The sequence below is a fragment of the Zosterops lateralis genome, assembly GCF_965231275.1.
Source record: "Zosterops lateralis genome assembly, chromosome: 6".
Lineage (NCBI taxonomy): Eukaryota > Metazoa > Chordata > Aves > Passeriformes > Zosteropidae > Zosterops > Zosterops lateralis.
The window spans coordinates 43,921,297-43,937,452 of record NC_139761.1 but is presented as its reverse complement, the minus strand read 5'-3'; the positions used below and the strand labels follow the sequence as shown (position 1 = coordinate 43,937,452).

The 16,156-nt window shown below is 40.6% G+C and overlaps 1 protein-coding gene across 2 annotated transcripts in view; it reads right to left on the bottom strand.

The window, feature by feature from the left end:
• PAMR1 (peptidase domain containing associated with muscle regeneration 1) overlaps positions 1-16,156 on the bottom strand; it is a 56,356-nt gene that overhangs the window by 9,262 nt on the left and 30,938 nt on the right. Inside the window, exon 7 of one of the 2 annotated variants that reach the window (XM_083864454.1) lies at positions 1,946-2,146. In XM_083864454.1, the coding sequence (XP_083720580.1) occupies positions 1,946-2,146 (201 nt within the window). The remainder of the gene's footprint in view (positions 1-1,945; positions 2,147-16,156) is intronic. The other variant, XM_083864455.1, reaches the window with a different exon arrangement.

The following is a 16,156-nucleotide window of genomic DNA, read 5'->3' as shown; positions in this document are numbered from 1 at the left end:
TCTCAATAAACTTCGATCTTTGGCCTAAATCTAGAGGACAGTATTCACTATGTGATGCTAGAAGATTATTTTTTCCTTTAACTCCTCTGCTCATTCTATTTAGCACCTGACAAGGTACTTTTTTTTCCCCTTTGTATTTCACCTCGGTTTTCTTGTCAGGACAACAGTAACATGCAATTCTGTTTCATTTCTCTGCCTGGTGTCTCAGTGCATGATAACCAGTGAACATCTAGTTCAGACAGCTGGTGTTGGTGCTGGTCACAGAGGGCCTGGAGGACTGGGACATATCAATTGACCCCAAATTACCTCTTCATATCATTGCTTCAGACTCAGCTGCCTGCTGAGCCTCAGTTCACAAAAGCACCAACATATAACAAAGCCCTCGGACATTTATTTAAATTGCTGTGAAATCAGCACAGTTACAGTGCAAAGGTATGGCCCTGTCCTGTCACAAAGTCATACCTTGTGCCACCAGACAAAGCCCAGCTCAGCAGAGCATGTGCACACACAGCCAGCCATAGCAATGCCACTTCAGTGAGGAGCACATGCTTTTAACACTGAGTATAGCATTCAAACTGTCTGTATTTCAGTGTTTTCTATACAAGCATTGGGGTTTAGCATATGTTGAAGGCTCTAGATGTACTTAAATACTTTTCTATGAGGTATAGTCAGTAAAAAATGATTTCTGAACTTCCTCTCCACCAGGAGAAAGGGAAAAGCAGAGCCCTGTCTCCTTTTCATTTGGCTCCATTTTCCTTCTGTGTACCTCACAGGCTCTCTCATTTGTGAACCATAAGTGACTGATAACTTGATAGCAGCAAAGGACTACAGAGAATCCCCCACAGAATAATGGTTTATTTGCAAGTTGCCTTCTGCACTGATGGCTGGCCTGGAGGCATCATCTGATCAGCAGAGTGGGTGTTTCCAAATGTGAGCAAAAGCTTGACCACGTAAGTCACTTAAGGCCTTCTCTTATTTCAGTACTTTGACAGTAATTGTCTTCTTCCTTAGGCTCAGGGTTATGACCTTTTTGATTTATTAAAAACAAAGAGAAAACATCTGGGAAGGAGAGACCTAGCACTTCAGTGACTGCCAAATCTAGAGACAGCTCTTTCTATAGATCTTTTGCCAGGGCCATCATGCAGCAGGGACTTGGCATGGTCCTGACATTACATTAACTGCGATTGGAGACTTTTCTCTAGATAGAAGAATACTTGAATACTTATTGCTTGCTCTTTCAAATGAACTTATATACAACTGTTTTACAGCACTCCCCCCAAAATTTACATTGTTTGACATAACACACTTATAAAACATTTTATCAATTGAACCAAATTATTATGGAATATGGAAATGAAATCGTGCAATGCAAATCAGCTAAAGGAAATTTAAAGTCTCTTTGGATGACAGGAAGGAATTTTACAGCTGAACCAATGTGAATGGTAGCCATGCCACCCTGCACAGTCAGAATTAATCGAAGTTTCTTTATTACCAATTTTTGTCTAGGATGAGAATTGAAATACGAGTCTAGTGTTCACACAGTAAGCTCCAATCACCTCCACAGAGTGCACCAGGCTGCTATGGAGAAACTGTCAGACACACAGAGTAACAGAAGTAGCTATTCATTGTTGCACTTAGTCCCTCACTTGGCTTTGGTCCTAGACATTTTCTCTCTATATGTAAGAAGGATACATGCCTAAAGACTGTGAGGTTATTAGTTTTCAGTAAAGTGATGTTTCAGTCAGATCTTTATATAAAAAAGTCTTGCAGGCTGGGGCTCCAGTAGAGTAAAAATAAGAATTCCTACTGCTTCTTGAAGACAGGAAGACAAAAGGACGTTACGTCACAGACCTACCAAATTTCAAGTGAGATTTAAATAGTCTAGTTTCATGAGAATACATTCGCCAAAATACTTGATAAGAATTAAAACTTAAAGTGACCTTACCACATTCAGGATGATGTGCTGACCAAATCCCATCAAGCTGACAGTAGGCAACACGGCTGCCTTTTAAGCTGTAACCTGCGTTGCACTTGAAGTAAACCCGGGCCCCGTATTTAAAGTCATCTCCTTCCACAATACCATGAGCGGGAGCACCTGGAGTCCTACACATCACCACTGACAGTTCAGATATTTCAAAAAAATCCACTTTATTACAAAAACAGGACTTTGTTAGGATGATTCTTTACTTAGAACATAGAAAAACCAATTACAATGGACACAGGAGTCAAAATTACAAGATCATCAGTATATGCTGATCTTTAGAAAGTTGTTTAGATGTCAGCTCTACACACACTTACATCCATTTTTCAAAACCTATCTAGATCCATTTGGTTCAATAGGATTACTTTGAAATGTCATATGATCATGTTCATAATTTGAATCATTAGGGCTCATTTGCTCAGAATATTAGTACTTGAAATATTTTCCATCTTAACAAGGGTTTTGAATTAACTACCATGCTTGGTCAAGAAAAAAATCTAGATCCTTAAAAGCCTTATACTGAATTTCTTTCAAATGCCTCTTTACATTTTATATAGATTTTTAGATAACATCTCAGAAATTATAAAGCATAATTATTTGTGTAAATCAAACATTAACATAATTACATTAAAAAGGAACCTTGATATTTACTAAACTGGGATATTTACCCTTTCCACAGGATCTTTTCTCTTGGGAAAATACAGATGATGCCCTCTATAACTATTGCAAGTAGTAAATATGAAATTAAGCATCAAAAGCAAGATTTCTCTGACAGCATCAAACTAATCATGTTAAGATCCAGCACAGAGATCTGTCCAGTTGTGGTAAACAGTAGATTTGAAGGAAGGACTATGAAAACAGAACAAACATATACAATACTTTCCTGGCATAATCTGTCAGCATTCAAAAGTCAAGAATGACTCAAGAACTACCTGAACTACAACAGAAAGCTCAAGAACTACCTGAACTACAATGGTATTTTTTTTGGTATAACATACCCTGCTGATATTTTTTTTAACATTTATTTGTCTCAGTGTTTTCTAAACTCAACTACATACTTGGTGTCCACAATATCCTGCATCAATGAGGTCTACAGACTAATGCAAAAAATGAACTGCCTTCTTTAGTTTTGTTTCTAGCCTGCCACTTGATAATTTTATTTGATGCTGTTTTTTTTGTTTTTTTTTTTTTTTTTTTTTTGTTTGTTTGTTTGTTTGTTTGTTTGTTTTTTTTTTTTTTTGTTATGAGAGGCAGAGAATGTCCATGCTTTAACCTTCTTCAAGTCACTTTTTACACTTTTTAAGGCCAGTTTCCTGTATGTAGAAATTACATATGTACTTCTGTGGCTAATGTAGGAAACACATGGTTTATTATCTACACAGTTACCCATCTCTTTGTGTCTGGCTTTGCCTGGGCCATTTATTGTGAAAAACTGCATGGGAGAGGATTCAGTGCAAGACATAGATCTGCATATGTGTTTTACCTGTCAACTGTGATACTCTGCTGACAAAAGATAGATCAGTGCTAAAGAGATCATCCCTACTTTATGCTTTTAGAATCTGACTTTTCTGCTTTGCCTCATAGCCAGTTACTTGCTAACATGCAGCCAAATTTTGATGCTTAAAACTTTCAGAGGAAAACTTTTCTAAGGCCTCTGCCCTGTAACCCTTACACAGAGCACACATAAATGTATTTATATAAATCCATTTATATGGATTGTGGACCACCCAATGATTAACATAAAGAAGACATCAAACAACAAGTTGGAAGAATCATTTGTGCACCAGTGAGAAAAGGACTTGGCAAGAAAAAATGTCTAACAATTAAGCATTGGAGAGGGGCCTGGACTATAATGCTCTTAATCAAATCACATCCAGTTAGGGGAGGTCAGCATTTCCTCTTGGCTCCAAGTATTCTTCATCAGTGTCATCATTAGCAAAAGAATAGTGATAAAAAGATTTAAAAATTAATTCCTAGCCCTTGATGTTTCTTATGTGAAACATACACACACACATATATATACAAATATAGGTGGATATGTGTATACATAAGCACGTAGATAAATGAAACATAAATAATGTGAACATAAAATTTCTAGGTGTTTTAATTCTCAGAACACTCATCTTCTCACTCATGATCTGTGTATTTCCAGTCACTCCCTCCATAACTTTCTCTGAGCAGCAATCCATTTCCCTACATTTATATTTCTCTCTTTTAATGTTAAGTCACACTCAGCTTGATGAACGAGAAAACTAGATGAACCATCTAGAGGTGTGTACCTCTCAGACTTCTACTTTTCTCATAAATACAGGTTTTTTGTTTTGCTTATGGCCCACTTGAGCTCTGCAGAATAAATATTTTGGTACTTTGGTCTTCTAGGTCCATCCTGGAAAAAAATGTCACCAAGCTACACTTGCTAACTAACTGTAAGTATCTGTTCTTGTTCAGTCCCTAAGTACCTAAAAGATTTAGTTTCTCATCCTTTTGATTTGTTTGTTGCCAGACTTTCTTTTGATTCTCTGTGCCCCTGTGAGCCAGCTGGAACAACTCTGGTTTTATTTATGATGTAAATCCAGTATTTCATACACAAATTCATTTAGTACTGAACCATGGCCTAGAGCAGAAGGTCATGAGATCTAATCACAGCTAAAAAAAAAGTGGTCACAGGTTGCTTCATCTGCTGCATGTGACAAATGAGAGCACCCCTTTCATCACAGGGATGTTACAAGCATTAGCTCATACCCACTTGTGTCACAGAGCCATTGTAGGGTTTGTCTGATGGCAAACACCTTAGCATTATTAATAGATGTGTCCCTTTGTTACCCAACTCCTTTAGCTACTGGTTGTCTGTTCTCTTGCAACAGGGGGATGAATTTGCCACTGGAGACAGAGCCACTCCATTAATTTTTTTCTATGGATCATTTTATAAGCTCATTCTTTCTCTCTACAAATTAAATGTGGGTTTGAATCTTAAGATGTTCCCTGCATTTCAGTCCTACTGCTGAGCTCTCTGTTTTCAACGATATTATCTAGTCTGAGTTTCATACAGTTACTCCAGTACCTGCTTCTACTGCCTTGGTTTGAGCTCTATAGGGTTCTTCTTTTTCAGTTTGGCTTGCCTTTTATCCTTTTCAACTAAGGTGTTTCAGGGAGCTCTTTTGCACATTTTTCCCTTTACTTGTGAACACTTCAGGCAATGGAGTTGTGAAGAGTTATTATGAAGGGAATTCTAGCCTCCATGTGTTTCATCCAAGTCTATCTTATTTTTTGTGGATAGCTTCCCATCAAGAGTGAATTTGACTGGTTCTTACATCTTTCAGAATGAGCAGTGTATTCCACTGAATTTTCAGACAGTCTTCTTTGTTTGAGATATTTTATTGAAGTCTTTCAACACTCTCTCGTGGTGTATGACTAAATCCAACTCTCCAACAGGCATTTCTCAGAAGTCAAAAAGAAAGGACAAGAACATTTTTTTGTAAATGTCATTCACACCTAGCTCTGCCCCCTGGATACACATTAGTCATAAAATCCAACCACATGATCTGACCCACTTCTCTTCAGTTTCCAAGCTTTCTAAGGTATTTGATAGGATTTCAGATTCCCTTGCTTAGGCAGGATGGACCTTATCCTGCCATCTACTGAGTATTTCTGAATATCAGTCCTCCTTCTGTGCATGATCCAGCAGAGAGAGCTGGATCCCCCTCACAGCTCTCACTCACCTCCAGCCATCCCTATCACAGCTTGCATTCACCCCCAGCTGTACCTGTGTCTAGTCTACCCTGACTGCTACAGCACAGGCAGAGATATGAGCTGTTTGGACAGCACTTCCTTGGGAAGCAGGTGGTGGGCTGCCCAGGAGCACTCCATGAGCTTGAACCATTCCTAGGCCACTAGTTAGACTGGTCTGCTCCACATGGAAAAAAAAAAAAAAAAAAAAAAAAAAAAAGCCACACCCAGAAAAACCCAAACCAAACAAAATTCCTACTGCCCTGTGACTCTGGCTTCCTGCCTTTGGGGCAAGTTGGACATGGGTCAAGTGCTCAATCTCTCCACCTTTTTCTTGGACCAAACCAAACCCACCAAGAACCCAGAAAATGGACTAGATGTCTACAGAATTCTACTGTGAGGTGCTAATGGACAGCCAAATATGAAAGACATTCATTCAGGTTCTGTCAAAAAACATCTGAGCAGCCCAGAGGCTCCATAAGGATCAATCAGGCTGATCCCATTCTTCCTGCCAGGATGTCATCAGATCTACAAAGATCCTGGTGAATTTATATCTAGAAAGATAAAACTAATGTTAGGGGAAAATAATGCTGAGAATGATTAAGAGCTAAAAATGACCATCCTGCTCATACAAAAGTTAAGAACTGTAATTATTGAAAAGGTAAAAGATACATTAAAATGTTTAAAGGAGGACAAAGAAGTATATTCAAGTGAGATAAAATTAGGAACAGGATAATTCTTACTCAAAAAAACATTTATAAAAGTCTCTTGACAAATGTTGGAAAGGCATAGTAGGATGTAAGTAGAAATTATATGACTCTCACCATCTGAAAACAAACTCCAGCTAAAAAAAATAGAACAGATATTGTAGGGAACCGCGCAACACCGCAAACACATCATGAGCACAGAGATTTTAGTTTGTTTTCATTTTTTCCTTATTTTGCTACACAGTGTTGTTCCTGGGAAGTTCCACTATTAATCTATACAGGCATGTAGGTAACCTTTGCCACTGTAGGGTTTGAGGTGACTTTTGGCTTGATACAGCTCTGTACAGTTCATAAGAGAGCAAAGTAGGAAGGTATATGAGAGGGTGATACAGGCTCCTCTGGCAGAAATGCTCAAGTGTGACAGCCCAGCTGTCAGATAATAAAAAACAGAGCTGCCTCAAGTGTTTATATCACAAACTCACACATTCCTGATAAAACTTATTGTACTTCTCGCCTCTTACTTTGGTGTCTTGGGAAAAAGAAAACAATTTCTGTCCCATATGAAACATTAAAATGCCTTCACATTTCATGGATAACTTTCCTCAAACTGAGAAAAACTTGACTTGAGAAACAGTAAGTTCCTGAATTTTTAAGTAAAATGTTCTATTATTAATAATAACAGTACAAATTCCTTTCCCTTTTAAATTATATGTAAGAGACATTCCTCAGATCAGAATTATCTGCCATTTAGAAATAGTCTTCGGGCTCATTTATCACCAGTGAGACAAATTACATGATCTCTTGAGCTACACTTTTCTCTCTCCAATATCCTTTAAATCCTGCCTGATGAAATTATCATTTGCTTTTGTCCCAGAGACTCTTCATTAAATGAATACTATTTTTTTCTGCTGCCTTCCTCTCACCCACTTTGTTAAATAATATATACCCCTTATACGTATAATTTATTATCTCTATATTCTGCACAACCTTTCAATAATATATTGCATGCCTGAAATAAATCTCATTTCTCATTCTTGGTACTAATAAAAGGTTTATATTTCCCTTTTTGGCCCTCCCTGAAATTAGGTGCAAGAGTTTATATGGAATTTTGTTCTTAATTTGCTTACAAATATTTTTAATATTGCTACTTGCATATTCCCAAGTCAGAGTTTGGCTTTCAGGCTGACCCATGCTAATGTACATAGCACATTTTGCCTGTGTAGTATAGCTCTGAACATTTTTTATAGCATCATTGTATGGTTTGGGTTGGAAGGCATCTTAAAGATCATGTAGTTCCAACCTCCCTGCCATGGGCAGGAAACCTTCCACTAGACCAGGTTTCTCAGAGCCCTGTTCAGCCTGGCCTTGAACAATTCCAAGGATGGGACATCCACAGCTTCTCTGCTCAGTCTGTGCCAGTGCCTCACCACCCTCACAGAAAAGAATTCCTTCTTGATATCTAACCTGAATCTACTTTCCTTCTGCTTAAAGCCATTCTCCTTGTCCTATCACTATGTGCCCTTATGAAAAGTCTCTCTCCAGATCTCTTGTAGCCCCCTGCAGGTACTGGAAAGCTGCTGTAAGATTTTCCCAGAGCCTTTTCTTCTCCAGGCTGAACAACCCCAGCTCTCTCAGCCTGTTCTCACAGGAAAGGTTCTCCAGCCCTCTGATCATCTTCCTGGCCCTCTTCTGGACTTGTTCCAACAGGTCTACATCCTTCTTGTGTTGGAGGCCACAGAGCTCTTCTAGGTGCTTGTAATGTTCCTTTTGCATAAGCTGTGCTGGTGTGCTCAGTGGAGGCCAAACACTGAAAATGGTCACAGAAACTGCACTTGGTAACCAGCAGGGGAATAAAAGCAGCTTCTGCAGTTACAAATCCTAGCATCTTTCTGCAGAAAAAGAGAGTTATGGACTTACGTATGAATCCCTGGGGCCACCATGCTACCCAAACCAGTCTAATGACTGTCAGAGAAAGCCTGATAGACTGAAACTGAAGAAATTTAAATAACTATCTTCAAAAAGAGGACATTTTGTCTGGAGGAAGACTAAATTACATTCTGTTCCCCAGTGAGTGCTGTCATTACCCTGCATGCTGCTAAAAGTCAAAGCAGACCCTGAGCCAGAAAAACGCCTGCACAGGGATCCTGAGCACCAGGATTTTGGATCTGAGCTTTGGATTTTCACAGTTTCACAGTCCTCTGGAGCCAGAGGACCTAGATGCCTGAGAAAAGTGGCTCCAGAATCCTGTAGCTGGAGGGAGCGCAACATGCTGAGTTTGTGGAAGTGACCTTTTTTTCATCTCTGTGATTAAGAATACAAAAATTAAAGGAAAAATTCAGCAGAAAACACAAATTTCTTTCAAATTTACTGCTATGAAACCATTCTAACTGAAAACCCCCAGCCAGCTCCACCTACATGCACTTCATACAGCTCACTGATATTTGCAAAGGCTGCCTACAGCCTGCTTAAGTCAATAGTGGTAAATCCTGCCATGTTTGCCCTTTTGACTGTAAGTCTGATTAGATCGAATTCTTTTCCTTGGCTTAAGTTTTGTTTAGAGGGCAAGCTTGATTACCTGAGTATCATCACATAACAATAATATCTGTTTTTCCAAAAATTTTTATAACGTTAGCATATCTGCATTTTGCTGCTGGGGAAGCCACAGCATGGAGTTATCAAGTGACTAACCTGAAGGCAAGCAGTGAGTGACTGGCAGAGCTAGGAACAGTCCTGTTATCTCTTGACATTCTTACTATGTTTACACTTAAACTGACCTGACTTTGTGCAGAAATCAGCAGTAATTATTGTACCAATTACTAATCTACATACTATTCTCAGCAGCAGGGTTTTGTCCAAAGGTGATGGAGCCATATGGGAGCAGATAGTTTAGACTGTCTGAACACAAAGCATGTGAGTTAATGAGGGATGCAGCCATGAACACTCAGCAGCTAGAGCTGGGTGTTGTGATACCCTTTGCAAAGCCCCAGGTGTAAAGAGCTCTTCTCAATTCAGATTTTCAGACTCTGTAGTCATCACTCATAACAGAGTTTATTTCCTACTCTTGGCCCACGAGCTTTGCCGGTCCATGTAAATCTGTGATACCATTTATTTCTATGCTTATCTCTTCTCTCCCCAGCATACATCCACAAGGTGAGGATGCCCCAGGTTCTCACAAGGTTTGCTGGCAGAGAAGAACTGCCATGGAGGAGGACCCAGATGGTTCTCCAGAGACATTCTCCTTTTGCAGCTTGCCATAGCAGCCAGAGATGGTTAATGCCTAACACATAAGCCCACAGAGACTAACTTTAGCCAAAAGCATAAGGACATTGGCTGTCAAAATATTTTTAGAATGGCTGTACCCTCCAAGAGGGAATGAGGTGAGGGATTCCTGGAGGCCATGGCTCTGAGTGCTCACATCTGCTTTCCTACTGCTTCTCATAAGCAGTGTACAGGGCTTTCAAACCAGCATATGAGTTTGGCAATGGATTTGATAAAATAATCTGCATTGGGAGGTGTCAGGCCATTCTGCCATCCTGAGGCAGCGTGGCTCTGCACTCTTGTCTGCTCATGAAAGACCTTCTTCTATTAGGTCACATACATTATGAGGCAGGAACCCTGACTCCAGAATGATTCTTTAGGAGTCCCATTTTTCTTGTCTGGCTCCTGTCTGCCTTCAAGGTTCTCTGCATGCTGGGATCATGGGCATACCATATTTCTGGTGATAGCAACATAGGATTCTTTAGGTCCTGTAGTGCCTCATAGAGCAAACTGTGTGAACTGTGATGGGAATGTCCTCTCTGTGACACTGCTCACACTCTCTCTGAGCCTACAATTGTTTCAGCACAGGCTTTGTTTCTACAAAAGGAGCTCAACTCACAGTGAGCTCAGGAAAGCTCAACTCACACTCAGGAAAGAGCCTGGCATCTTCTGATGCTGTTCTAAAGAACAACTCTCAGCTCAACATCTCCTGAATAAATGGAGCAAACAGTGCAGGATCCAGCATAAGGAAACTAACATTCTTTCACCACCTCCCTGAATGTCCCACCTCTCCTACACTGGAGAGCACTGATGACTAAGAAGCCACACGAAGGAACCCAGCTGTTCTGCTCCAGATTCTGGCAAGAGCTGGATGTGAATGGGAGCCAGAGAGGCTCGATGGCATTAGCTTTGCAATGTGATCTTCATTCTTCCCCACAGCAGGAACAGACTGCTGGGAGCTGAACAGCTTTGGAGGACAGGTGGTCTTGGTCAGGACTCTGAAAAAAATGCTTTCTGGGGGTGGTGTGTGTTTACACGGGCTGTGTCTGAGTGGGCTGGTGATGACTAGAATGCTCGCTTGTCTTCTTTGATTCCACCCAAAACTTTTACTTTTTGGAGCTGACAGGCTCTGCACTTGAGGTGAAAAAAGAATGGGGCTGCAACTTTTAGAAAGAAATTAGAAGGAGGTGAACAAGGAAAGCCAAGAGTGCTAAGGTTTGGATTGATTTTTTTTTTTTTTTTTTTTTAAAGCAGGACTCTCATAGCAGAGAGCAAATGCTTGGAAACACACAGTAGATCCTGTACAGGAAAGGACATGGAAACTAATGTGATAAAAAGGTGTTTACAGTGATGGTAGTGTTTTCTGAACAGCTACAGCCACATATCAAAGGAGCTCTGCTCTACTTGGTCATGCCTATCACCACAGACTCAGCAATGGGTGGGTGAGGCTCTAGGCAGGGGTCTCAGAGGTACCCCAAGCCTCAGTGTTACCACAAGCACTTAGCCAAGGCTAAGCTCCACAAAAGTGCTTATGTCATGGTGATTGCAATAGCTAAAAGACAGGAACTTGGCTTTCAGGATCAAATACAAGTGCTGAAGGAGTAACAATTTTTCCCCAAAAGTAGCTTCCATTTAAGTTGCTGGCAAGGGACTTTTTTTTATAAGCTATCTCTGCTTTCAGTCACTTGTGTTTCAAAAGAGAGGAAACACTCTAACCTCCTTCATGTCTCTTGTGATGACCCAGGACACGTCCTCCCAGCTCCATGCCCAGCTTCAACCACAGCTCATGCAGAAGTGCTGGGACAAGCTATTTATTACAAAAGTCTTTGGCCTTAATTTATCCCCCATAAAAGAGTCCTGGAAGTTCAAATCACCTCTCGTTGCATTTTGCCAGTCCTCACAGTAATCTTGGAAATATCAAAGGAAATCATAACAAGAGCAGCTGATCAACCAGCTCCAAGAACCAGAGAGTAGGTTTCCAGTCCTGCTCTCTGAGCCTCTTTGCTTTTGCAGTAGTTCCACCAGCTAGGAATAATTACACAAAATTATGACGTAATCCCTACTGAAATCCAAATCTTTTCATTCCCTTCCAGCCAATTGGAAGTTGCCCCTGATGTTTTCTAGCTCCCTGCCTCTGTGAATGAGACCGTATCCATGAGAAAATATGCTTGGATCACTCACTGTGATTTATTCATCCGGAGGCAATTTGGAGGCTGTTGCTTACAATTAGCCACTTGATCTTTATCAGCATTGTTCTTAGCCCTTAGAAAGCTGTGTCTCTGGATACAACCTTTCCGGTACTTGGATGGCCTATTTAATTATACAACTGGACCTGTTTGTGCATGGGATACTGGAGTGAATTAAATCCTAACAATCCTCAACATTAATTTTCTCTATCAGTAGCAAGAACTAATATTTATCATAAGTTGCCTAATGTGTCCCTTGGAAAAAATCACAATATCCTCCTGCAGGGGAGAGCACGGTCTGCTCAGAGGGAAGATTATAGGGCAAGAAAGAAGGGATATGCTCATTATCATATCAAATTACAAATGAGAGAGTAAATAATCCTGAGGTGTTTCATTGTGGAGATGATATCTTTCCAAATAAACAGGGACAAGCCCAGGCAATACTGGATGAAAAAGGCACTCCAAACAAATGCATACTGCTGTGAAAAAATGTTTCTGCATTCGCATTAGCTGAAGCAAGGGAACAATATTTAATGATATAGATTCATCCTGGCATAGCTGACAGACTATTTCATTCAGCCTTTTGCAGGGATCTGAGCTGAATTTCATACAGGAAGGAAGACCTGGCATTGCCCATTTTAGAAGAAGAGATGGAAATTACCAAGTGTTGAGATGAGAGTATAGGGAAAAGAAAATGAAGGGAACTGAAAAGCAGAAGAGTACTAAGGAAGTAGCAGGGCAATTTGATTGGCTGTGAAATGCAGTTTCTGAGCTCTTGAAGAAACCAAAGTGGAAAGTGGGAGTTATAAGAAAGAACAAGTGGGATTCTGCCTGGTCAATTTTGTCATCATTCCTGCCTCCTGGGGCCATTCTGCCTTGGCAGTGTTTTGCATCACCAGCAAACAGTGTGGAAGACAATGAAGTGATTCCCATGAAGGGAAGTGTGCAAGGTAGCTGCCTCAGAGATGTTTGAGTGTAAAATCCTCAAGGAGGAACAAAGCCTTTTAATGAACCTGGGGGGAAGGGAAAGAACAAATCTGTAAACATTGAAGAATGCTGATTATTTCAGCAAATTTTCAAAGTAGTTTTAAGGTTACCCCAAAGCACTGCAAGAGCTGCAGTCCGTATGCTTGCACCCCAGAAGTACACACTGTATTAGGAGTCTTCAGAAAGGACTGAACAGAAGGGTAGAAGGGGGAAGAAAGAAAAAGAAAAGTTGTATTTTGGGAGAGTTTCTGCAATTGAAGCTTACGACGACGTGTTTTCAGGCCATAGAGACTGGAGAGAGGCCAGGCAGGAACAATTATGACCTATTTTGTACTTTTCTTAGGGGTGTGCTTTGCATTTAATCCATCACTATATTCTGGAGAGGTAGGATTGGTGTTGGTATCTATTGCATGGTGTGGATGGTTTTGGAGTTTGGGGGTCTCCTTTATGTCTTTGGTGCTGTTTATGGTTTATTTGGGTGGAATGTCAGTGGATTCTGTTTATTCTTTGTCTTTAGTGGCAGATCCTTTTCAGAGGCTTGGAAGGATTGGTTATTATGGTGTGGGACTTGTTTTAGTTCTTGGAGGTTGTTATTGGGGGAGTTTACTGAATGCTGATAGTTTGGGGAGGCTGCTGTTGATAGTGGGATATGTTTTCTGTTCAGTCAGATTTTAGTGGTGTAGCTGTGTTTTATTCTTGTGGGCTGGGGATGGTTTTGGTGGAGGCTGTTACTAACTTTATTTGTTGTTTTGGAACTTGTGCGGGGGTTATCTGACAGGGTGATTCAAGCAGTTTAAGGGTAGAAATCAGAGAAGAGTTTAATGTAAAATACCAGCTGTGGGAGTTGGAGATAAAGGTTTCAGCCCTTTTTATTTTTGAGGTAATTTGTGGAATTCTAAGAGGTGTAGCCTTTACTCATTGGTTCAGAAGACCAATGTTTTTTTCGAAACTATTAGAGTTTTTTTAGAAGATGAGTATTTTGTTTTTCTAGGGCTCCAGTAATGGGAAAGAGGATTAGGAGGGTGATGAAGTAGGTGAGGGAGGCTAGATGGCCAACGATGATGAGTGGTTGATACAGGCAGAGATCCCAAATCTGTAATCTACTCTGTGCCCTTCTCTCAGTTCTTCTAGCTCCAAAAAACCCAAAAGTTGCATCTCCTCACACTCAGCTCGGAGGCAGAAAGCATCTCCATCAGCAACTTAACAACTGTCTTCCAGCCCCCCTACTCTGTAACCTTTGCAAAAGGTGAGGGTGAGCTTGAAGTGTGCCAGTGATGCAGAGGGTTTTGGACTGCAGGGAGTCATTCTGTGCTGAAGAGCTGATATATGCCATACAGTAGAGGAGGTTTTTCAGAAAAACTCAGCCTCCTAAGTGATTCAGTAGTGAAATGACAGGCAAAAGTATCTTTGTCCCATCCAGTGTGGCAAAAATACCTGAGCTGTAGCTGACCTGTTGTCCTGACACTGATTCATCCTTCCACATGGCAAGTCATACTAGAGAGAATCATATGGATGGTTTTATCTCTAAGATGTCTTAGCAGGCTGAGGAAAAACTTCAGTATTGTTTTAGGGTGGGCAAGTAGAGATTGCCTATGAATATATTTAATGTAGTTTAGAAATACACTTCTTTTCCTATGGGAGGCCTATCCTTGGATAGAGTACATTTACAAAGAGACAATTTCTTGTTTATTTAGATGTTGGCTATGCCTGGGGCTATGCTCAGGGCAGAGTATCATGGGGTTTTACCAGATATGTTTCACTTTCTGAAAAACTAAAAGAATTGTCTGGTTAATTGACATTGAGGAAATAACAAAGAGACAAGAGGAGTTGTCAGTAAAGCAGATGTTCTGTCTCTTTCAGCCTTGCTGTCAGTGACACTGACTCACTGGAGTTTCAAGACACTCTAAAAGTATTAAGAGATCAAACACAGTTAAGTGGTATGAGCACCTTCCTCCCAGAGAGTGCATGACTTACCCACTCCAACAGTCTTAGTAATGGAACCAAGAGTAAGGCCAGTCCAAGGGACCAGTTTTTTGCAGGTTGATTTACAAGCAGCTGAGGTATAGTGACTGCTTCAGATGTTTGTAGCAATATCCATCCTCAGCCATCAACATCATTTTTCTCCTAGGAGTTTCTGTGCTCCAATGAGGCATCTTGGCTGTTTGTGTAACACGAGCTGCACAGCTTTAGCTTATTGCTCAGTGAATTAAGATAAATCAGAATTGATGTTAGGTTATCTTAAAGCACCACACATAGTGTTTGGTGGTTTGGCAGTTTTTCTGTGAGCAGTTCCAATATCCTTCTAACCAAGGGAGAAATCTCCAGGAAATATACTGAGGTGAAAACTGGGAGCAGAAATCTCTACCTCCATCTCGACCCAAGCCCTTCAAATTCCTGCACTAGGCACTAACCAATATAAATTGCCTTGAAAACACATGATTCTCCTGGAAAGGAGTGTACTGCAGGGCAGTGAGTATGTTGTGAGGCAGGATGGGGAAGCACAGATAACATCCTAGCAAACATCTACTCAGCATCACAATATTGTTCTGATCAGCTCAGTAAAACAAGAGAGGGCATTATGCCACCAGAACTGAACTCTGAAGTGACTTACTAAAAACCTCTCCATATTATGTTGCCTCTCAGAGGCAGTTCCAGGAAGGTTCTGGAAAACAGCCACCACTGAGACCATTCTGTGGTCACACTATAGAGCTGCTGCATGACAGGCTAAAGGTGGTGCTGTGTTCAGCTTCAGCCTGTAGCCCCTAACAGATCTTCAAAACCTGAAAATTGCCACACTGAGTGAAACATTTTTGTGTGGGTCTCAAGGCAGGTGAGCCCTTGGACTGTGACAGTGAAAAAAGGCCACTAGCCTCTGCTCCTTAGCTGCTCCAGGTATATATGTCCTTCAACAGCAGGAGCAGGCTTTTTATTTCCCATCCTATATATATATGCCAATAGCAAGGATAGTGGAAATATGGTGGAGAAGGAGTGGCATTAATCTCATCACTTTGACATAGCCACCCAAAAAAAGTGACCTTGACACAAGGAAGAAAAAACTCTGTCCCTTTACAAAAATCTGTAACAAGCCCTTTTCCACTTGAAAATTCAAGCAAAACCCAACAAACAACCAAAACGCCATTTCCCAGGAGCAGGGAAATGAAGAGTCATATTTCTAATATTTCTATTTGGAACATCTTCCCTAGCTGGAATAGGACTGATTTCCTGGACAACGTTGCAAGAAAGGACTCAGGGGCATTTATTTAATTATACCTGAAGTTCTCCATTGTAATCATGCAGTGTAGGTAAGGTGT